The following is a 24,530-nucleotide window of genomic DNA, read 5'->3' as shown; positions in this document are numbered from 1 at the left end:
TTCGTTCCTGAAAATCATCATTATTTAATTCTTGGTGCTTTTGAATATGATAAGGGTGCATCTTGTTTTTAGATAAAATGGTTTGAACAGAGTAGTAACTAAGTTCTTGTTCATTGGAAATACTCCTTATACTTGTGTGTGGGTTTTCTGTAACTGCCATCAACACACTCATTTCGTTTTCCTCTGTCACACTAGTTTTTGTTCGTTCATGTTTTTCATAATTCACTGAACCAGTGCGGTTAAATCGATCTTTCAATTTTTCAAATGTATCTTGTCTAGGTTGCCGCCTATCTGGAAACCGTTCTTGATAAATTCTAGCTGATAGTAATGAATTTTTATTGCATTTCCCCAAAATCCAGATCATATCTACCATTTCATGAGTAGTAAAATTCATTATTGCTAGTTTAAATTGAATTAATTACTGAATTACTAAATAATAATTGTTGCTAATTTACGGTGTACCCCAATACTGAATTAATAAACAATAATGTCAAACTGTCAGTTTCTGACAAATCAATCATGGCCAACTCACAATAATTATTGGTAAACGTTAAAATATCTGCCAAATTAATACTTTGATGGAAAAATAAAAATATCTAGAAAACTGGTAACTTTAGGTATAGGGAGTACTTCATAAAATTTGAAGTACGATATTAGTACTTTTCGATAGTGATATAAAATACAGGGTGTTCTATTTAAAATTACCAAGAAAAAAATGTACTTGCATTTTGACTCACCCTGTATTTGATTTAACGAATATTATGAAAACGAATATGTTTTATAATTTTTAGCAATTATTAAAAAACTATGGTTGCAATAGATCAATGTTCCTATGCTCTTTTTTAATTATACAGGGAGTTAAACTTGATACGATTTTCAGGTAATATTGGTTATAACTTTTTAAATACCCGATATAACATAATAAAACTTTGCATTGTTGTGATGTGGAAGTGAAGCAGATTTCAAATTTAAAATAAAATACAGGGTGTTCCATTTAAAAAAACATAAGTTTGGTCTGCCACCATCTTATGGAACACCCTGTACGATTGTAGCTAATTTTAAAATGTGGAGTTTAAAGCTGCCTACAATTTTTGTCAATAACTTTTTTTTGTAATTTTTACTATAACAGATATACTGAGCTTCCTCACACTAATCAATCACCCTGTATATAGCTTCACAGAATTGTCTCATATATTCATATATTAAGAAAATTTTGGTAAATTATTAAGATATCAATAATATTATTCCCTTAATAGGTATTAAATTGATATTGAAATAGGTATTGGTATTGTAAGATTTGTAAAAAGTCAAAGACTGGGACGTGTCTAGAGACAAAAAGATACAAAAACAACAAAAAAATATTACAATGGAGGTTGTTAGGAAGACGAAAAGAAGCACAGGCCCAGAACGAGAAGGTTGGATGACGCTGAAGACGACTTGAAAACTATGAATTTAAGACAATAGAAGAGAAGGGGACAATAAAGGTCTGAATGGAAGAATATAGCCAGACATGCAAAGACACATCTAGGAATCTAGGGTTATGATGCCAAAAGAAGAAAACTTCTTCAACTAGAACTAGGTAACTAGACCATAGTGACTGCAAAGATACCAGAAGATCCAGCTACGACCAACCCTCGATTGTTTACCTAGGACGAGTAGTGTAAATTTACATCGGGACACAAGCTTGCTCAATAGGATCATCTTGACCTGGTTTTACTGTTTTGATCCAAGGACTTGGTATCTCAGATATGCAAGGGCTGGGACTGAAAAAGTAGATGAGAGGGCCAGCGATCTATAAATAGGACCCAGGCCTATAATGTGTTACTAGAAAATACATGTTTTAAGAAAATTTTGCGCCGACTTCATTTAGAACAAAAATACTGAAACGAAACAGAAGTTAAAAAAATGAAATCTAAAGAAATATGTAGTTAGAAATGAAATAAGTATTCGAAGATAATAAAAAAATTTAAAATTTATAAAGTTAAACTAGGTATTGACCTGCATCTAGCTTGAGCTACAATTTATGGGATGCTATATTTTGGAAAGTTACCGCTCTTTTTAACAGTGCACACTTTTCAAATTTGCTTTTTCATTTGTAATAAGAATTGAATATATAGGTTTTAATGGGAATAATTGGGAATACCGATCAATGTTAATAAAATGTTATATTTTGACAACATGATTCCATTTCAAACCACTCAATTTTACATCCAAAAAACTTTTGGATCTCCGATTTGTCTGAAACTTGGTGTATAGCTTCTGCGGAACATAAAAATAAACTCGCGTCTTTACCGCATACGTACTACCTTAAATATTGATTTTGGCAAAAAAAAAATGATAAGATCAAAATTGTATAAAATTTAATTCTTTCCAATTTTGTATAGGTTCATTTTTATTGTAAAACTAATAATAAACGAGATAGTTCAATAATTATGCTCTAACTGTCACTACTATTTTCCCCCTTAACTCGGAAAATATCGACAGCACAAAAAAATTTGCAATAAAAGAAATTATAGTAATTCGTATTTTTAACAATTTCAGTCCTTACACTTTTTGTCGAAAAGTTGAAAATGGCGGAGATATTGAGCAAAATCAATTGACTACTATTGACCCCCCTAAAGATAGAAAAATAAAATTTTGGGCAGCTCGGCATGCAAAGGTCAAATGCTATCCCGACTAGACTAATATACTTTTGAGTCTGATATTATTGCACGTAACTTTTTTTTTATTGTAAAACTATGAAAATCCTTTTAACCACTTAATGGCTTTGTCTATAAGTGGGCAAATTTTCACCCAAATCTAAGATGATGTGTTTTGGGAATGGAGGAAAATGTAAAAAAGCGGCATTTTAACGTTTTCTACGTTAAAATTTGATCAAAAACTTGTTTTGAATCAAAATAATTTGTTATAATTTGAGTCCCTTCTATTAAATATTATTAAAAAAATATTTTTTCATTGATATTTTATGATATAACACACAAATTTGTTTAAATAAATACCAAATTACTGTAAAATTGCTAAAAATGATATTTTGAGAAAAAAAAAACGAAGAAGACTGTTCGGGCTTAAATGCTTCAGCTTGAGCTTATTTTTACGTTCCGCAGAAGCTATAAACCAGGTTTCAGACAAATCGGAGATCCAAAAGTTTTTTTCTGATTGATTTGTCATGGGATATACCATGTACAGTTGAGTCCGCGAATCTTTATCCGTGCGTCATCATTTAAAGCATACGAAATAAGTCGATGATAAGTCGGAAATTGGAATTTACTAAACGCAACAGCAAGTCACTTACTGTCACTTGCTGTTGCGTTTAGTAAATTTCAATTTCAGACTTATCATCGACTTATTTCGTATGCTTTAAATGATGACGCACGGGTAAAGATTCGTAGACTCAACTGGATAAGAAGTTTCCTGGTCATACCACGTCAAATTTGAATTTTTCGAACTTTCAACTCCCTCTATCAGGTTACAATCAGGAGTTCAGCCATTTTCTAGGGACCCCTAATAGTACAATAATTGATTGAGATTCTTGAGTAATTACATAAAAAACATTGATCGATAAAACCAAAAACATAAATATCTTGCTGCTTTCTACAAAAGCTTTGTTTTTACAAAAAATTGTGACACAACAATTAACTGTTCTCATTATTAACAGAGCCAACCAATTGGGATCAGCTCACGAGGTCCAAAGATTCCACAGGGATGTTGATGAAACCAAAGATTGGATCACTGAAAAAGATGAGGCTTTGAATAACGACGATCTTGGTAAAGATTTGAGAAGTGTACAAACCTTGCAAAGAAAACATGAAGGATTGGAAAGAGATCTAGCTGCCTTAGGCGACAAGGTAATATATTAAACATTTTAATTTATATCTTCTTCATATTTGCTTCAAGGCTAACAAGTAATTAGTCTGGCATACATATAGTTCTAATGTCAATGCTTTTCTAAATTAGATTTGTAAACTACACTGCGCGTCACAGAAAACGGTTCACCCACAAAAGGACACCCCACACATCTTATGGAAAATATAATGTCACTCAAATTCAATAAAATTTATATGAATAGATTCGTTTTAAATTAACGGACAATTCTTATCATTGCGCCAACTCTTAATTTTCAATAATAAGAGCAGAAATTGATATAAATCAATCTGAAATCAAATGGGTAGGTACATAAGTTAGAGAGAGAAAAATATTTTAAAATACCCAAATTATCGCTACTTCATAAATCTTCTCGGGCTCTTAAGCATCTTATTATAATAGTTTCACTAATCCGCTTAGGCCCAGCGGGGTTTAAGCTGTTTTGAATAGCACCCTGAGCAATAGTGATTGTAACTGACACGTTTATGGACTCTAAAAATGTGATTTTGATAAACTTTTAATTGCAATTTTCGCCGTAATTAATCGTAATTAAGAGTTGGCGCAATGATAAGAATTGACCGTTAATTTAAAACGAATCTAATCGTATAAATTTTATTAAATTTGAGTGACATTATATTTTCCATAAGATGTGTGCGGTGTCCTTTAATATTTTTTTTATCTTTTTATTTTTTTTATTTATATCATATTAAATATATTCTGTATTGACCTAATTAAGTTCTACCAGACCTAGTGTAAGTGAAATATTTGGACTACCTATAACTAAACATGTCAAAAACTAAATTTATGGTCATATGCAAAAGTAAAATTAGAAACGTTCAACTGCTTATCAAGAATACACCAGGACCTCGATTTTTGACCCTTCGCTTCGTTATCGATCATTCGCTCTCTGTACATTAAACAGATACGAAGCGAATACGTTCGATAACGAAGCGAAGGGTCAAAAATCGAGGTCCAGTCCAACTGCTTATCAAGAATACACTAGTGGACCGAGTAAAACAGTATACCTATCATGGAACAATAATAAACGAACAATGTGATCAGTCACAAGAAGTAAAATGTAGAATAGAGAAGGCTAGGAGTGCATTCAACAACATGACCAAACTCTTTAAAAGCCACAACCTTAATCTGGAGATAAAAGTAAGGCTCCTACGATGTTATATCTTCTCAATATTTTACTAATAATAATGGTCTCCCCTTTTATACCGCTGAAAAAGTAGATGAGATGACCAGCGATCAATATCATACTACGGAGTTGAATCCTGGACACTCACTGAAGCGGTGGAGAAAAAACTTGAAGCCTTCGAGATGTGGCTATATAAGCGAATCCTGAGGATATCATGGACGGACAAGATAACCAACGGGACCGTACTACGAAGAATGGGGAAGGAAAGAGAAGTGATGTATACGATTAAAAGGAGAAAGTTAGAATATCTCGGACACATAATGAGAAACGGCACTAAATACAGATTACTGAAAATAATCCTTAAGGCAAAGTATCCGGAAAGCGAGGAATTGGGAGAAGAAGAATATCATGGGTAAAGAACCTGAGGAAATGATTCTCCACAACAACAACTAATCTATTTAAAGCATCAGTTAATAAAATAATTATAGCCAGAATGATCGCCAATATTCGAAACGAATAGGCACCAAAAGAAGAAGAATTGACCTAGTTACTCTTGTAACACATAACCCGAAATTGTCATGAGTAACAAATAGAAAACAAGTAAACAACAGAAAATAATAAATGTATAGAAAATGTCGATGTACCTTTTTAGTTACAATTATGACAAGAATTGAATGATAGAGTCAAGGAAAGGCAAATATCACTTTTTTCAATAATGTTTGTTTCCACCACGGTTCTGGATGACACTCCTGATTAGATGGGATGTAGAACATCACTGATTTGGATGTCGCTTTGGAAATAAGTGATCAACTCCTCAATGAGAGTCATTCTAAGCTCTTCACATTGTGTTGAAGCAGGTATACGACGTATTACACTCGTTTTGAGCAGGCTTCATGTATCCTCAATAGGATTGAGGTCTGGACTTTTGGCAGGCCAGTTTATTTCTGCAATACCAACATCTTCAAGATGTGTTACAATCCTTGCCGTATATGGTTACGCATTATTTTGCATTAGCAGAAAACCATTGCCAATAAGCCCAGCACATGGCACCACAGGATGTTGTAGGATCTCCCTATGTATTTGTGTGCTGTTAATGCATCCGTCTCATACTTAATGCGTAAATACACAATTTCCTAGATTTTGTGGGTGGACCGGGTTTATTTAAAGAGGAGTGTATTTAATCAAAATGTTCTTCTTTTGATAAGAGTGAAATTCTTCTCTATCAATAAATATATTTTTTGTCTTAAGATCGATTTCTGTAGATGTTAAACTTATTCTTTCTAGATCAAACAATTGGACGACACCGCCAACCGTCTGGTAAATTCCCACCCGGAAAGCGCCGAACAAACGAGACTTAAACAAGAGGAAATCACCGAACTATGGACCCAATTGACCGCGAAAGCGAACAGCCGCAAGGAGAAACTACTGGACTCCTACGATCTCCAACGGTTCCTCAACGACCATCGCGATCTGTTGGCTTGGATCAGCTCTATGCTTGGATTGGTCAGTTCCGAAGAGTTGGCCAACGACGTTACTGGCGCAGAAGCTTTGATCGAACGCCACCAGGTGAGATGTTTTTTTGGATTTTAGTAGCGGGGTAGGGGTGTCTTGTAAGCATGGTGTGTTTGCAACACTAAGTTCAAATGTTTCATTATTATATAGTGCAGGAATGACATTTTAATATTTTTGCATAAAAAATTCTTACAACCAAGACTCTGATATATTAAAGAACTATCACTTACATGCGACAAAATGTTCGTAAATGGTAACGCAGTTTATTCGCCATAATGTTCCTTTGATATTTGCTACTGTTAATTTGTGTACATTTTTTGTATTTTGTTTGCCTTAATTATTTTTCGTTTTATAAAAAATTGTCTCTCCAAATCAATACATATTACAAGGTACCAAGAGTAATTCAAATTTTTTTTCCATCTCATATCCTTATACCATTACTTCTTTATAAAGAAAAAGCAATTTGGCACATAAGTTTTTCTTGGTATAAGAAAGAATCTATTGGATGTAGGTCATCTTTTTTCATATTCTCATACCATTTGTTCTTTCCCAAAGGAAAAGTTGTAGATTGTCGAAACATGACATATTCCTCTTGGGAGTACAGAAGAACCTTATTGAACTCAGTTTATTCGCCATAGAGAAGTTCGGTTAGAAACCGTAGACGATTAGAAATTTGTCTATATTTATACCTTGGGCTACACTGTCCGTGTAAGGGGCGGAGTTCCAAGTTCTTTCCAATAAAAAGCAAGATTCAGGTCGGAAAATGCAGTCAAGGACGCTCATTGGTCACTATTTGATTGGCCGTCTAAAGATATAGCCCCTTAACACATTGAACGCCACGCGAGTTGTATTTAACTCGCGCCTTGTTTGGCCCAGGCGCTCAATGAGTTAAATATAATTCACATTAACATTGAGATTCTGCACGTGGAGCCTGACGGCACAAACCAAAAATTTTAGTGTAGCGGTTAATGTGTTAAAGACGTCTCCTGAAAGAGTTTTTAAACTTAGTACATACAGTACATATTCAGTACGTATTCGTTTGTTTTTGGAAGAATCTCATTGAATTTGAATTCAACAGGTCTTCTTGATCTCATCTTCATATGACTGTTTTTTCCTTGAAAGGATAAAATCCTAGATAGCCCGATCAAAGAACAATCTGACCCCAAAAAAATAAAGGAAGGATGAAAATTTGGGAATAGGTAGTTGCAATTGTCTATTATTATATAAGAAAAAGTTTACAATTCTACATCCCCTCCATTTTTCAAAAATAGAGGGGAATACCCCCCTCTCGAAGGTGAAAAATATACATCCAAATTAGTCCGGAATTGGATAAAATGACTAATTCTATGCAACTTTTGTTCTATAGAGTTTTTTCCCTAAGTCAATACTTTTCGAGTTATTTGCAAGTGAATATGTTCATTTTTAACAGAAAAAAACATGTTTTTGGACGGTTTTTTGGAGATAACCCAAAAAGTAAGTATTTCAGCGAAAAAAATATTCTTAGCAAAAATATAGCTTATAAAAAAACTGAAAAAAATGGTGTATGCTTCAGGTCTGTAGACCCAGTAGAAGCAGAGTTGTAGCTAATGAAAAGTAGGTTCTTCTTCATAAAATTCCAACTCGAACATTTCAATGTGAAATAACCCAAAAACGGAGCACTTTTCGGGGAAATTAATTTCAACTTTTTTAAAGTGTTTAAAAAAAGGATTATTTTTGTTTTTTAAAAAAACTTATAACATTGAAAGTAAGTGAGTTACGCTCAAAATATTGTTGGCCCCTTTTATTTTTTGGTAAAAAAATCGCGAAAATCACTCTTTAGCACCACAAATAAATTTTATCATTACCACTTCACAAGTTACTTTGTTTATGTATTATTTATATGATCTGTAAGTTCCATCGGTTCAAAGTGCTTATTTTTGAAAAAGCTGTAGTTAAAATGGCTTGAACGAGTAACTAATCACGAGTTTAGGCAAATTTTGAACAGCCATAGCATAATCAATTTTAGTATAACAATAAAACAAAAAAGGAAAAATATTCAGAAAAGCAAAACATACATTTTATTACTCTTTAAGATTTTTGGTATTACTTATAATTTTTAAGTTAATTCCATGAACAATTCCATTTTTTTTTCAAAATTAAAAAAAATGTTTTATTTTAAACCCAATTTTTTTCAAAACTGAGCACTTTGAACCAATGAAACTTATAGATAATATAAACAATGCATAAGTAAAGTAACTTGTGAAGCGGTTACGATTAATTTTATTTGGGAAGCTAATTAGGAGGTTATTTTCGCGATTTTTGTACCAAAAAATAAAAGGGACCAACAATATTTTGAGCTTAACTCACTTATTTTTTATGTCAGAAATTTTTTTAAAAAACAAAAATAAACCTTTTTTTAAACACTTTAAAAAAGTTGTAACGGATTTTCCCCGAAAAGTGCTCTGTTTTTTGGTTATTTCACATTGAAATATTCGATTTGGAATTTGACGAAGAAGAACCTACTTTTCATTAGCTACAAGTCTGCTTATACTGGGTCTGCAGACCTCACGCGTAAACCATTTTTTTCAATTTTTTATCAGCTATATTTTTACTAAGAACATTTTTTTCGCTAGAGTACTTACTTTTTGAGTTATCTGCGAAAAACCGTCCATAAACATGTTTTTTTCTTTGTTAAAAATGAACATATTCACTCGCAAATAACTCGAAAAGTATTGACTTAGTGAAAAAACTCTATAGAACAAAAATTGCTTAGAATTAGTCATTTTATCCAATTCCGGGCCTATTTTGAACGTATATTTTTTCACTCACGAGAAAATATTTTTCTCCCTGTATTTCCTAATTTTTGTAAAATGGAGGGGATGTAGAATTGTAAACTTTTTCTTATATAATAATAGGCAATTTCAACTACGTATTTCCAAATTTTCATGCTTCCTTAATTTTTGGGGAGGTTTTCGTATAATTTTGTGTTCCCTGATCGGGCTATAGAATCTTGAAACTTGACGAATAGGAATTTGGGGTCAATAGATCTTCTCCATCTCATATCCTTCTACCATTACTTCTTTATGAAGAAAAAGCCCTTTGAAACTTTGTGCTTACGTTTCTCTTGATGTAAGAAATAATCTATTGAATGTAGGTCTTCTTCTTTTCATATATTCTTATTCTTTTTGCTCTTTTTTGAAGGAAAAGTCCTACGATTGTCAAAACTTGGTACGTAGATTCGTCTTGGGGTACGGAAGAAACCTTTTGAATTTGGGGTCTCTACGTATTCTTCTCTTTCTCTATCTGTTTGCAATTAAATTTGTCTTGTAGAAAGAACTGTAGTCTTGAAACTTTGCGTGGGGCCAGGGGTCCTCTTGTTGTAAGGAAAAATCGTCTAATTTAGGTCTTTAAAAATTCTTGAAGGAAAAGCCCTAGATTCTTAAACTTTGGTACATACGTTTTTCTTGGGGTAAGGAAAAATTCTATTGAATTTGGGAAGATTAAATCTTTTTCTTCTCATGGTTTTTTTCTTAAAGGAAGATTCGTAGAATCTTGAAACTGGATACATAGAAACCTTTTGGTACCATGTTCAAGAAATCTGTGTTTCATTATTCTTTGTATAAGTTTATTTTTGTTCTTGGTTTCTTTTCGATATATTTAATAATGTGTTAAACTGAGTCACTTCCTCGACCAAATAACCCAATTATTTATTTAACAAATTTAGGAATTTGAAAACTATATAATAGTCAACACACCATCATCATCATCATCAATCAGCCCTGATTTGTCCATTGCTAAACGTAGGCCTCTTCCAGATATTTCTATCTACTTCTATAGCCTCCAGGTAGCGCCTCTGCTATCCAATTGGTCACAATTTTACAAACGTATTACATAGTCCAGTCGGGTTAGACGAATAACAGGCCTAACCTTGCATTAGGAGCTGCCCCAAATTTTATTTTTTTAATCTTTAGGGGGTCAATAATAGTGTAAATTTAAAATCTCGACTGAATTCCGCCATTGCGTTAGCCGCCATCTTGATTTTAAACGAGAACCGTTTTTGCTCAATATCTCCGCCATTTCAACTTTTCGACAAAAATTATAACAACCAAAATTGTTGAAAATGTAATTTTCTATCATTTCTATTTTTACAATTTTTTCGTGCCATCAATATTTTCCGAGTTATAGCAAAAAATAGTGACAGTTATATATAAATAGAGCATAATTATTGAATTATCTCGTTTATTGTTAGTTTTACGACAAAAATGTTCCTATACAAAAATAGAGAGAATTGAATTCTACACAATTTTAGTTTCATTCATTTTTTTGCTTAAGTTAATATTTAAGGTAGTATGTATGCGATAATGGCGCGAGCGTAAGACCTGATTGATTTTGTAGCAATTGTTTTTGTTCAGTATCTATGCCATTTTCAACTTAAATTGTTTCAAATATGATTTCCTACAATTTCTTTTTAACAATTTTTTTCATGCGGTTGATATTTTCCGAGTTAAGTGGGAAAATAGTAAAAAGTGGTGGGGGAGCATAATTACTGAATTGAAGCTTTTTTCCGAGCTGTCCCAAATTTTATAATTCTATCCTTTAGGGGAGATCAATAGTAGTCTAAATTTAAAATCTCGACTGAATTCCGCGGTTGCATTAGCCGCCATATTGATTTTAAAGGAGAACCGTTGTTGCTTAATATCTCCGCCATTTTCAACTTTTCGACAAAAACGATAGGAACTAAAATTGTTGGAAACGTAATTTCCTACAATTTCTTTTCCACAATTTTTTTATGCGATCAATATTCTCCGAGTTAAGGAGGAAAATAGTGGAAGCGGAGGGGAAGCATAATTATTGAATTGTCTCATTTATTATTAACTTTACGACATAATTGTACATAAACAAAAATAAAGAGAATTATTTTATACAATTTTTGAAACTTTCAATGAAACACCAACCAAACTAAGTACATAAAAGGCATAAATAATGACTTATATACATTAAGTTCACTTAATTTTATTAACTAGCGGGTTTTATTTGTTTAATTTGTCTTTCGATAATTAAGCTTCATGTCAGCTAACATATTTTAATATTTCAACATTTTTTTAATTTTGGACCCCGTTGGGGGGAACTTTCCCATTCCCCCCTCCCCCTCTTAGACCCGCCACTGGTTCTCTCGAAAAATTGTAGTAAATCGTAATTGCAACCATTTCAGTCCTTACACTTTTTGTTGAAAAGTTGAAAATGGGGAAGATATAGAACAAAAACAATTACTTTAAAATCAATCGGGTCTTACGCTCTCGCCTTTACCGCATACGTACTACCTTAAATATTGATTTTATCAAAAAAATGAAAGAGATCAAAATTGTACAAAATTTAATTCTTCATTTTTGTATAGGTTAAGATTTGTTGTAAAAGTAATAATAAACGAGATAATTCAATAGATCAATAATTATGCTTTAACTGTCACTGTTTTTCCCCATAACTCAGAAAATATGGACGGCACGAAAAAAATTATAATAAACGAAATTATAGAAAATCGCATTTTCAACAATTTCAGTTTGTATATTTTTTGTCGAAAAGTTGAAAATGGCGGAGATATTGAGCAAAAACGGTTCTCGTTTAAAATCAAGATGGCGGCTAACGCAACGGTCAAATTCAGTCGAGATTTTAAATTTATACTACTATTGACCCCCTCTAAAGATTAGAAAAATAACATTTTGGGGCAGCTCCTAATGCAAGGTCAAATGGTATCCCGACTGGGCTAACAAGGCAAAAATGTAGATGGAAATGGAGAAAACAAATAGTCAACACAAAAATTACGAATGAATACATTTTATTTGATTTACAAAATAGTATTGCATGCACTACTAGGCTTAGAAGACATTTTTGTTGGTTCATATTAGCAGTATTGTTGATTTGTCATTAATGTTGAATTTTTGTTTTTGATGGATTATATCATGTGCTTACTCGATTTTTAGAACTACAAGGCAGAAATAGATGCAATGTATGGCGCTCGTGCTCCTCAGGTAGTTACTTGTGGTTATGGTGTTTTAAATTTACAGCTACTAATTTTATACCTAATGTGAAGCTTGTTAAATCCTTATGTCAGATGCAATGTGGATACAAAACTCGAAATAATACAAAATTATTAATATCTATTAGAACTCTCCTGACAAACGAAGACAGGAGATTCCTCAAATAGTTTTAACACAATTTAACCCAATTCACGTAATAGTCCGAAAATGCTTCAAGGGAGCTAGAGATGTCATCTTCTTTGAAGATTACGTTTTGTAATTGATATATTTTTTAAATACCTCCAGAACTCTTTAAATAAGAAAAAAACCAAAACTGTTACGCTTATTTATTTTCCAGAGATGAATCGATTCCATCAATTGCGAATTTCTAGTACCGGTCATATGCGTCCGTTTTGGGTAAGTCAACGGTTATTTTATCGCATAACTTTTTTTGTCTTTAACTTTTAAGCATTTTTGACATTAGATTATGAAATTGTGAGGTATTATAGTACTAAAAGGTACTCTTCCTAAGTCGATAGGATACACCCTTTTCTAGAAATATTGATTTGAAAATTTTTCGTTTTTTGAATTTGAAAAAAATTAAAAAAATGGTGTATTTTGCCAATAAATTTAAAATAAGAGTACCTTTTAGTACTAAAATACCTCACAATTTAATAATCTAGTGTCAAAAATGCTTAAAAGTTAAAGACAAATAAGTTGTGCGATACAATTATTACAACCGTTGGCCTACATTGTAACCTACCGACTTCTAACCTACTCGATAGTACTTGTAATTACATTAAAAACCGATATTATTGAGTTTTGTATCTTTTACCTCTAGTTTGCTTTAGTTGTCAAAGGTATTTTAACAAATATTTTGCCGTCTTAATCTATGTGTTTTCTGACTGATACATTTCATATTTCAGTAATTAAGGGTATGGTTTGAAATCAACCTTTCAAGCTCATTTTTGTGATTTTTTGAAGTTATACTTCTTTAGGCGCGATTGAGAGTAAAATTTCATAATACTGCGCGCATGCGCACACAGACAATATGCCGTTTAGTTGCTAAATCTTTCAAGTTATGTATAAATATATCAGTGCAAGAAAAGGTGTGAAAAGAATATATTAGTGTTTTTAGTAAATATATTTGAGTAATATTAAACATTTTATTGTATATTTATTATACTTATACTTCACCTTGTCTGTTTGTTACCGTGAATTGTCATTAGGTACGTCCGAACCGATACAGACACAGTCCTCGTAGCGTATTTGGTATAGCATTCGGCCAGAGATCGAGAGGTCTTGAGTTCGAATCCGGAGCAATCCTATACCTTTTTTTTATTTTTTTGAAAGCGGTAAGCACAAAATTAGTTCGGTGTTTAAAAAAAATTAAAACAAGCTGTTTAAAGTATATTTATTTTTAAGAAATCATATAATAGAAGTATAACTTCTTACGTGCGTACAAAGTACACACACATTCTTTTTTTTTAAACATGGTGTAATGTATTTTATACTTAAATTGAAACATATTCATTACAATTCAAAGAATATTAAAAAAAAATTCAAAACAAAATTATTGAAAAATAAGCCAACGGTGACAAATTTTTACAGACACCTAAAAAAATGGATTTTACGGTGGACATCAAAACTCGCCATTGGATCATTTCAAAAATTCAAAAATATTTTACTAGCTTACGAGTTTTATTTGGTGTAACGTTGGAGTTTTTTAGTTTGAACTACATATTTTGAGTTTTTGGTATCACTTAGAAGTCAAAATAACGACATTTTTTGTAAAAAAAAAAAGGATGAACATTAACATCTTTATTATTGTTAAACAAAAAAAGGCACAAAAAAATATCTCGATAGCGTTACCTCACGAAATATCTAAAGAAGATTTGTGCAAGGTGGATCGGTTAAGTAGTTTTTGAGTTACAATGTCCACCGCCTTTCAACAAAGCAGTTTTAAGAACTTTTTTCGAGTTTTGACAACTTTTCTTTTCAATTTCTTTTTGTCTGTTAAATCGTAAAGTGATGCACACCGGAATATGTTTTTGAATCGCGGAGTGATTAACAAAAAGGAAGGAGAACAGCTGTGGAATGTTTCTCACTAAGCTCAAGCGCGCGAAGCTGCTGCAAAGTGTGTAGAAGGTAGGGATATTCAACATGTTGTATTTCCGGTAATTTTGCTCCGATAAATCTGAAATTTTCAGACAGTATTCTTGAAGTTTTGCACTTTCAAAGACTAAGTTTTTCAACCTAATAAAAATATTTGTAAAATAAAATATTTTTAAAAGATTTTTAATTGAAAAACGTATTAGTCCATTTCCCTGGTGACACCTCCAAGGCTTCTACAATATGCAAGCCAAATGGATGCTGCAGTGAAGACAAAAGGGAAGGAATTCTACACTATGCAATTCACAACCCCCGTATGCAGCTTGGTAAAGTTTCAACGGAAAATGGACCTAGTTACTCTATAGGAGTAATACTAATATAAAAATAAAAATGTATACCATTTTTATTCAGTTGCAATGCGAAGCCAAAATCGTCTTAATTTTTACTTAGATTAGAGAGTGCAGCCAGCACTCTTTCGACGATTTCACCTCTTGTTAGAGGCTCTTCAGAGAATGCATAGGCTGCTTTCTATTAGGTTGAAAAACTTAGTCTTTCATTTAGCAGATGCCGCTACGCACCTACAACCTTCACGTCAGTTGCAATGGGGGACTAATATGTCGAAAAATTTTTACCTGGAGTAGAGAAAGCAGCCTATGCATTCTCTGAAGAGCCTCTAACAAGAGGTGAAATCGTCGATAAGAGTGCTGGCTGCACTCTCTAATCTAAGTAAAAATTAAGGCGGTTTTGGCTTCGCATTGCAACTGAATAAAAATGGTATACATTTTTACAATGTACAATGGTATACATTTTTACAATACCTTACAATGGTATACATTCATTTAAAAGAATAAAAAAATCGAAATTTTCAAACCATAACCGTCCCTTACGATTGGCAAATGTTGTTAAAACACCTCCAAAGCTGTAAATCGTGTACTGTACTGGTGGTCGTGAACATCAACATTTTTAAAACAAGTTATACAGCATTGAACAATTATTCTACGGACATGATTGTTTCCATCCTGTATAGTCATTATTAATCCATCTTTTAACGCTTCAACTCTGTTTTCAGCAGGTTCTTGACTTCTTTTATATTTCAACAGTTTTTCCAGTTAACCCAGGATGCTGGACCTATAATACTTCTATTTCGGCTATTTTATTAATATACATTAATTTTTATTTAACAGCTATATCTCAATGTCAGGGTGTCAGTAAAATAATTAGAAATTTACGAACAAAGAAAGTTCTAGGTTGATGTTTAAATTTTAGTCAAACTGAATTAGAAATCGAAGCTACTTGCTGTCTACAGCATCTGATTTTGTATACAAGTATACATATACAATAGATACACATTTAATTTATATTTTCTTCTAATTTGTACGTTTTTAAGTTAAAATATCTTAACCACCATTTCTTAACCAAATAGATAAAAATGAAGGAAAGTTTTCGTTTTTCTCAAATTTATAGCCATCTCTTTGTTTATAACATCATCATGGTATCTTCACTCCTAGAGGACTGATTGCCGGGCTCTTCCGATTAATTTGTTGCGGAGAATCAGTCTCCATTATTATACTTTTGTGACTTGGTGTCTTTTACAATGTTCCTGAATTCTTTTCTGTTTAGATTTATGGTCCAGCCTGTTTTCAAATATCTTAAATTATCTAATCTTCTTATTTCATTTTGAGTCTCCATTTGGTGATTTTCTGTATAATGACTCCTGTGTCTGCTGTATTTCTGTTATGTATGTTCTGTATCTCCATTTGAGTGTCTATTTGAACTGATAAATCTGACGATGGCTTCTCTCAAAGTTTCAAATTTTTCTTGATTCATCAATTTTCTAAATTCACGATTAACTAGGTTTTTTGATTTAATTTTATCTCAAACGTCTATACAACAAAGACCATTATTCATCTTCTTTGGCTCGACAATCTTTTGTGGATCTAAACTTCTGAAGTACTTTCTAAAGTGAAGTGGCTCCAGAGACTAGAGACACTGTATTTTATGAAAAAAACTAGCAATTTTCATGTTAATGGTGTGTATTGTAATTATTTTTCCTTCTCTATTGGCTAAAATTGTAGAATATTCGCTCCTTGTGTTGTAGAATGCACTCCTTCCCTTTCTGTTCCCTCAGATTTTCTTTTAGTCGTTTCAGTTGTGCTCATTTTTGTATAAGAATATGTATTTCCAATTTTTGTGTCGTTATCAGCATGCATTAGGTACTGTTTCCTTCACTTTATTTTATCTTCTTTTACTATAAATTTAATACAATAGATATTTTCTAAAAATTTCTCCATCTATGCAATTTATTGAATATTACATAATATAATCTATGGGCATGAAAATAACTCAAGATGGAACACTCGATGCTGCTATAAAAGACAGAAACGAATGAACGGCATTCTGTGGGATTAAACAATATCTAAAGCGAACAAACAGCTCATAATATACAATACCATACTTAAAAGTGTAATCACATATGGCAGTGAAGTTTGGCCACTGAAACAAAGAACAGAGAAAATGTTACTAGTAATAGAAATGGACTTCTGGACAAGATCAGCAGGCAAATCAATAAAAGATCGGATACCAAATGAGAGAATACGAGAAATGATGCGAGTCACACATAAAATAATTGATGATATGAAACAAAACAGCTGGTATGGTACGGTCATGTACAGAGAATGCCAGATGACAGGATCCCTAAACAAATTTTCGCGTGGACACCACAAGGGAGAAGGAAGAAGCTGGAGGGAGGGAATTGAAAAAGAACTAGAGGAAAGAGAAATCCCTCCAGGTCTATGGTTAAACAGAAGAATGGTGGTTAGGAATCGGAAGCCGTCGGAGGGCTCTATAAACCGATAGTAGTAGTATAAACAAGACGAAGAAGGGTATGTTCTGCCAGTCTATCGAGTTTTTCTCACTATTTCCACACTTGTCTAACGGTTGTTTTTTGATTCCTGAAAACCCCATGGCCGATTGATTATCTGTGCATATATTGCTCTGCTTAAGTTGAAAAGCGCTCATGTTAATTTCTTTTTGACCATAAGGTATCTCCAATTTCATTTATAACCTGATATAACCATTTCATTACTCGGTAATGAAGATGAGGATTTTTAGCAGTCTGTAATATCCCTTTCCGCCTACCCCTTATAATGTTATGCAGTGGGAAACGTCCAGTAGGGACTCCACAGCTACTGCTAGTATTTCCCTCAAAGCCCCTCTAGTTAAAAGGCAAGGAAGTCTTGATTTCCAGGACATTTCTTGATTTAAGGATGGCACATAATGTTACTGTTTTTCCACGAGTGGGTCTGGTTCTGGTTGCCATTAAAGTGTCACCATTGTCTTGGTTACTCGTTCTATCTGCATATTTATTTTTTTACCATATGATATGTTCCTACATACTTACGTCCTACATATTTTCGTTACCTTTGTGTAAACTCTTCGTTTTTTTATCTTCTCTCTGTATTATTTTTGTCTCAATAGATATTTTTAATAATAATTTTTAGGTGTATACCTAAGTAAATAAAAACGTTATTAGTAACCATAGTATGTATTAAAATAGTAATACCATAAATTTAAGAAATTTTCATTATTAAAAAGAATACTAAGATTATTACAGATACACACTGATCTAGAAATTTCTCGTATTTTCGTTAACTTTCTGTTCTAATTCTAAACTTGAACACATTCTGACGCACCTGTGTGTTCCTTTTCTGCTATAGCTTTCTCTAAACGAATCTTCACCTTTCATTTTAGGAACATCGCACTGAAATAGACGCACGCGCAGGAACCTTCCATGCACTCGAACAATTCGGTCAACAGCTGCTTAACTCGAATCACTATGCAAGCCCCGAAATACAAGATAAACTCGAAAAACTCAATAAAGGTCGTGCTGACTTGGAACGAGCTTGGATCGACAGACGCCTACAGTTGGACCAAAACTTAGAACTAAATCTTTTCTACAGAGATTGCGAACAGGTAAAGTCCTGAAAACTTCCCATTCTTCAATAAAAAGCAAGAAGAACATTCCCAAGTTACTGTCTGAGAGTACTTCCACTAGTTATTAGCAGATGGTAACTTGCGATAGTTTCACTTCTTAGGGTTCTATAATGTCTTGGTACTTATATATACTCTGTTCTTTAGGCTGAAAACTGGATGTCTGACAGAGAAGCCTTCTTGGCTTCTGACGATGTAGATAGCAACGGAGACAATGTCGAAGCATTGATCAAGAAACACGAAGATTTCGACAAAGCTATTAATGCCCATGAGGAAAAGATCGCTGCCTTGCAGATGTTGGCTGATCAGTTGATTGAAAGGGAACATTATGCCGCCAAACCAATTGATGACAAACGTGCTCAAGTAAGTTACTTTTAACAATTTTCCATTTCTTTCATGTGATCGTAATTTCAGATCAAACTCAAGGATCCCATCTATATATCTATTGACTGAAAACTATTTGTTAAATGAATTTTAACTGTACGAGGTTTGTATTTTTAGTTTTGCATATAGCTGTATAGAGGGCGCCACCAATAAAACCTTCCGACTCAAATGTAACCAAAATCTTTTGTTAACATAGATCCACAGTTTCATTCACGATACGACAAGCCGTGTAGACATAGTCTAGTCGCAACATAGGGGGTCCCGTGGACACTTTTAGGTCGCCGTGATTTGATGGTGATATTATAGGTTTTTTGGGTCGCTGAATCCAATGGAAGTGGTCTGGAAGCCCAAATGTGGTGCGTTTAATTGTTATTAACAAATTATGGCAAAATTAGGTGTTTTTCAGGAGTTATTAGAAGCCCTGTAAATAAATTGATAGTGTTAAGGTCTTCTCTGGTGTATTTTTGGTCGCTGAATCGAATGCGACTAGTCGCGATTGCTCAAAATGTGTTCTTATTTTGTTAATAACAAAATAATTGTTTATTCGCCGAAAAGCTCGAAATGCGTTATCTACAGTAAGTTTGTAGTCTTTTTCATAGTATTTTTATACGCTAAACATATTGTCACTAATCGTGATAGCTTAAACCACGTTCCGACTTTGTTATTAATAAATTATTGCAAAAATAATGGTTTATAGTACGTTTACTCACGGTTTTTGCTCTAAATTTAAAAAAACCACCTGGAATGACATGAAATTTGGCATGCACGTAGCTAACATGTCAAACAAAACGATATTGTGCCGATGTGTGCTTTTACCCTGGGGGGTGAGTTTCACCCCGTTCCGGGGGTGAAAAAAGAAACCTTTAAAATAAGTCCGGAATTGGATAAATTGATTAATTCTAAGCAACTTTTGTTCTATACAGTTTTTTCACTAAGTCAATACTTTTCGAGTTATTTGCGAGTGAATATGTTGATTTTTCAACAAAAAAACAAAAATAACTCGAAAAGTATCGACTTGGTGAAAAAACTGTATATAACAAAAGTTGCTTAGAATTAATCAGTTTATCCACTTCCGGACTTATTTTAAAAGTTTCTGTTTTCACCCCCGAAAAGGGGTGAAACTCACCCCCAGGGTAAAAGCAGACATCGGCACAATATCACTTGTTTTGTTTGACATGCTAGCTACGTGTATACCAAATTTCATGTCAATCCAAGTGGTTTTTTAAAATATAGAGCAAAGATCGTGAGTGAACGTACTATAAATCGTTATTTTTGCAATAATTTATTAATAACAAAGTCGGAACGTGGTTTAAGCTATCACGACTACTGGCAATCGATTTAGCGTATAAAAATATTATGAAAAAGACTACAAACTTGCTGTAGATAGTGCATTTCGAGCTTTTCGGCGAATAAACAATTATTTTGTTATTAACAAAATAACAACATATTTTGAGTAATCACAATAATTTTGATTCAGCGACCAAAAATACACCAGAGAAGACCTCAACACTATCAATTTATTTACAGGGCTTCTAAATAATTCCTGAAAAACTCTTAATTTGACCATAATTTGTTGCACCACATTTGGGCTTCCAGACCAATTACATTGGATACAGCGACCCAAAAAACCTATAATAACACCATCAAATCGCGGCGACCTAAAAGTGCCCACGGGACCCCCTATGTTGCGACTAGACTAATACAGTGTATTTTTGAAATTAGGAAATCGGTCGAAAAATAGATCTTAGCTGAGAACATTTTCGAGCAATAATTTTTTACAATTTTCGGAGAGGATTATCCCAACAATAATGTCTCGCTGAAATGGTTTCTGTGTTTAAGAATGAAGCATCACACTAGTCAACTATTCCCCGCTGGTATTGCGAATTTCAATACGAATCCCGGGCAGGTCCACCCAAAACATCAATCACACAGCAAAACATTGATGCGGTTCGTCTGCTAATTAAGGATGACCGCTGTGTAACATACCGGGAAATAGAGGCATCTTTGCGCATTTCTAATACTTCGATCCAAAAGATCCTACATGAAGAACTGGGTGTTACGAAGTTGGTTTCTCGTTGGATCCCTCATTTGCTCACAGAAGAGCAAAAAGCGGTTCGCGTCAATTGGTCTCGAAAAACATTGGAACGGTTCAACAAAGGAAGCTCAAAAAACGTTTATAGTATTGTTAATAGTGGCGATGAATCTAGGATTTACTCCTACGAACCGGAAAATAATCAACTAATCAGCTGTGTGGGTGTTTAACGATGAGAAAAAAAAAACAAAACAAAAGTGATCCGTTCTCGAAGTGTGTCAAAGAAAATGGTCAAAATCTGATCATGGGGCAAAATTGCTTTAGAAGGTCGAACAATGGTTACTTCTGATTGGTATATAACCGTTTATTTACCAGAAGTTATCGCGAAACTCCGACAAAGCAACATACAACGGTGAATCATCCTACATCAAGACAATGCAAGTGCTCACACAGCCCACAAGACAATTTTTGGAGCTGCAAAACATCGAATTGTTGAAACATCCACCGTCTAGCCCCAACGACTTTTTCATGGTCCAAAAAATCAAGAATTCAATGCGTGGGCAGCGATTCCAGTCTCCAGAAGAAGCCATCGATGCCTTTAAAACAGCAATTTTGCAGGTGTCAACTGAAGACTGGAATAACTGTTTTACCAATTAGTTTGAACGTATGAAAAAGTGTGTCGATCTTGGGGGGACATATTTTGAAAAGCAATAAAGTACTTAAGTGTATATAATTTTTGTCTGTATGGCTATATGCAAAACTAAAAAGACAATTGACCCTTGTATTGACTCAAAACTATTTTTTAAATAGATTGTAAATACATAAAAAATAACATTTCCTAAGGTTTAAATTTATTTTTATAGGTTTTGGATAGATGGCGTCATCTCAAAGACGCTCTTATCGAAAAACGTTCAAAATTGGGCGAAAGTCAAACCTTGCAGCAATTCTCAAGAGACGCAGACGAAATTGAGAACTGGATAGCAGAGAAACTTCAGTTGGCCACTGAAGAGAGCTACAAAGACCCCGCCAACATTCAATCCAAACACCAAAAGCACCAAGCATTCGAAGCTGAATTGGCGGCTAACGCAGATAGAATTCAAGCTGTGCTGGCCAACGGTGCCAATTTGATCAACAAGCATCAATGTGCCGGATCGGAAGAAGCTGTTCAAAAACGTCTCGAGTCCATTGCCGATCAATGGGAGTTCTTGACACAGAAAACTACAGAGAAGTCGCTTAAACTTAAGGAAGCCAATAAACAAAGAACATTTATTGCTGCAGTTAAAGATCTGGACTTCTGGTTGGGTGAAGTCGAGAGCTTGTTGACCAGCGAAGATGCTGGTAAAGATTTGACTTCTGTTCAAAATTTGATCAAGAAACACCAGTTAGTGGAAGCTGATATTCAGCATCATGATGACAGGATTAAAGATATGAACGACCAGGCAGATTCCTTGGTTAAGAGCGGACAGTTCGATTCAACATCTATTTTAGAAAAACGAGATTCCATCAATTCAAGGTACGAAAGAATCAAGAATTTGGCTGCCCACCGACAAGCCAGGCTCAACGAAGCTAACACTCTACATCAGTTCTTCAGAGATATCGCTGATGAAGAATCTTGGATCAAGTAAGTAAAATACTAATGTAATACAATATTTTTTGATACGATACACATGTATCCTGCTTATTTACAGTATAAGCTACAGTCAAACGTTGCAGAAAAAGTTCTGCATGCCTTCTTATGGTGCCTATTCATTACGGATATTGAATACTAGGCTATTTGGACTGTTGACTACTGCCGTAAAAAGTCCGGTAGTGGTCAAATTAAATCTTTTTCGTAGGTTCTGAAACCAGGATATTCTTCTTCCTGGACCACTTTTTCCATGCACCTTAACTTGAAGTATGGTGTGAAGTAGTTCGAATCGTTCATTACGCATTATATGGCCCAGGCATTCCAGTTGGCGTCATTTCATGGTTATGCATACTTATGCATAGTTCACGCTCTTCACCCATCATGCGCTCTTCACCTTCCATCCAGGAAATCCTCAACATGCGTCTATAGCACCACATTTCAAATGCTTGGAGTCTCTTCAGTGATGCTTCAGTTAATTTCATGAATCCAGTACACAAAGAAGATCCAAGAACTTTATATCGGGACTGTAAAGATTTTTTTCATTTTGACCAAAGCTGATGTTGCCTTCTCGATCCTTATCTTAATTTCCGTCGAAATAGTAACAGTTGGTGACTACTACTTACTTCTGTTGCCCTGGAGACAAGTTTCAGTAGACAGACCTTCCAGAATGTCTGAAAAAATGAGACTGTCATCAGCGTATCTTATGTCTTGTTCAGTCATTCTCCATTTATAAGGATACCCTCGTCTATATCAGTTAACGCTAGGTTCATAATGTGCTCTGTATATATATTGAATAATAATGAGACAGTATACATCCCTGTCACACTCTTCCTTTTAAGCCTACTTTTGTCAATATATCAAAGGACATCGCACACATCTTATGGAAAATATAATGTCACTCAAATTCAATAAAATTTATACCAATAGATTCGTTTTAAATTAACGATCAAATCTTATCATTGCGCCAACTCTCTATTTTCAAAAATAAGAGCAGAAATTGATATAAATAAATCTGAAATCAAATGGGTAGGTACATAAGTTAGAGAGAGAAAAAATATTTTAAAATACCCAGATTTTCGGTACTCCATAAATCAGCGGATTAGTTTTACTAATCCGCTTAGGCCCAGCGGGATTTAAGCTGTTATGAATAGCACTCAGAGCCATAATGATTGTAAACTAACATTTTATAGACTCCAAAAATGTGATTTCGATAAACTTTAATTGCAATTTGCGCCGTAATTAATCATAATTAAGAGTTGGCGCAATGATAAGAATTGATCGTTATATTAAAACGAATCTAATCGTATAAATTTTATTGAATTTGAGTGACATTATATTTTCCATAAGATGTGTGCGATGTCCTTTCTAAGAGATATCGTTTGTTTAGGGAAAAGAAACTTTTGGTGGGTTCAGACGACTATGGCCGCGACTTGACCGGTGTCCAGAACTTGAAGAAGAAACACAAACGTCTAGAAGCCGAACTCGCTTCTCACGAACCCGCTATCCAAGCTGTTCAAGAAGCCGGCGAAAAGCTCATGGACGTCTCTAATCTGGGAGTCCCCGAAATCGAACAACGTCTCAAGGCCTTAAACCAAGCTTGGGCTGAATTGAAACAATTGGCTGCTACCAGAGGACAGAAGTTGGATGAATCTTTGACTTATCAACAGTTCTTGGCTAAGGTTGAGGAAGAAGAGGCCTGGATTAGCGAGAAACAACAGTTGTTGGGCGTCGAGGATTATGGTGACACTATGGCTGCTGTACAAGGATTGCTTAAGAAACATGACGCGTTCGAAACTGACTTCCAGGTAATTATTTATAATTATATGATTACAATATACTATAAAGGAACCAATTATTTTCTGTACTTCGCTATTT

General features: G+C 33.9%; 1 protein-coding gene across 5 annotated transcripts in view; it reads left to right on the top strand.

Annotated features, from left to right (window-relative positions):
• LOC114326918 (spectrin alpha chain) overlaps nucleotides 1-24,530 on the top strand; it is an 84,499-nt gene that overhangs the window by 47,972 nt on the left and 11,997 nt on the right. For 3 of the 5 annotated variants that reach the window (XM_028275380.2, XM_028275377.2, XM_028275378.2), the window contains exons 13-19: nucleotides 3,656-3,845; nucleotides 6,290-6,571; nucleotides 12,475-12,522; nucleotides 18,373-18,594; nucleotides 18,760-18,975; nucleotides 21,892-22,649; nucleotides 24,043-24,460. In XM_028275380.2, coding sequence (XP_028131181.2) covers nucleotides 3,656-3,845; nucleotides 6,290-6,571; nucleotides 12,475-12,522; nucleotides 18,373-18,594; nucleotides 18,760-18,975; nucleotides 21,892-22,649; nucleotides 24,043-24,460 — 2,134 coding nt within the window. The remainder of the gene's footprint in view (nucleotides 1-3,655; nucleotides 3,846-6,289; nucleotides 6,572-12,474; nucleotides 12,523-18,372; nucleotides 18,595-18,759; nucleotides 18,976-21,891; nucleotides 22,650-24,042; nucleotides 24,461-24,530) is intronic. The other 2 variants (XM_028275382.2, XM_028275381.2) reach the window with 1 other exon arrangement.

This window comes from Diabrotica virgifera, chromosome 5 (assembly GCF_917563875.1).
Source record: "Diabrotica virgifera virgifera chromosome 5, PGI_DIABVI_V3a".
Taxonomy (NCBI): Eukaryota; Metazoa; Arthropoda; class Insecta; order Coleoptera; family Chrysomelidae; genus Diabrotica; species Diabrotica virgifera.
The sequence above is the reverse complement of the archived record's forward strand: the minus strand, read 5'-3'. Positions and strand labels throughout refer to the sequence as shown.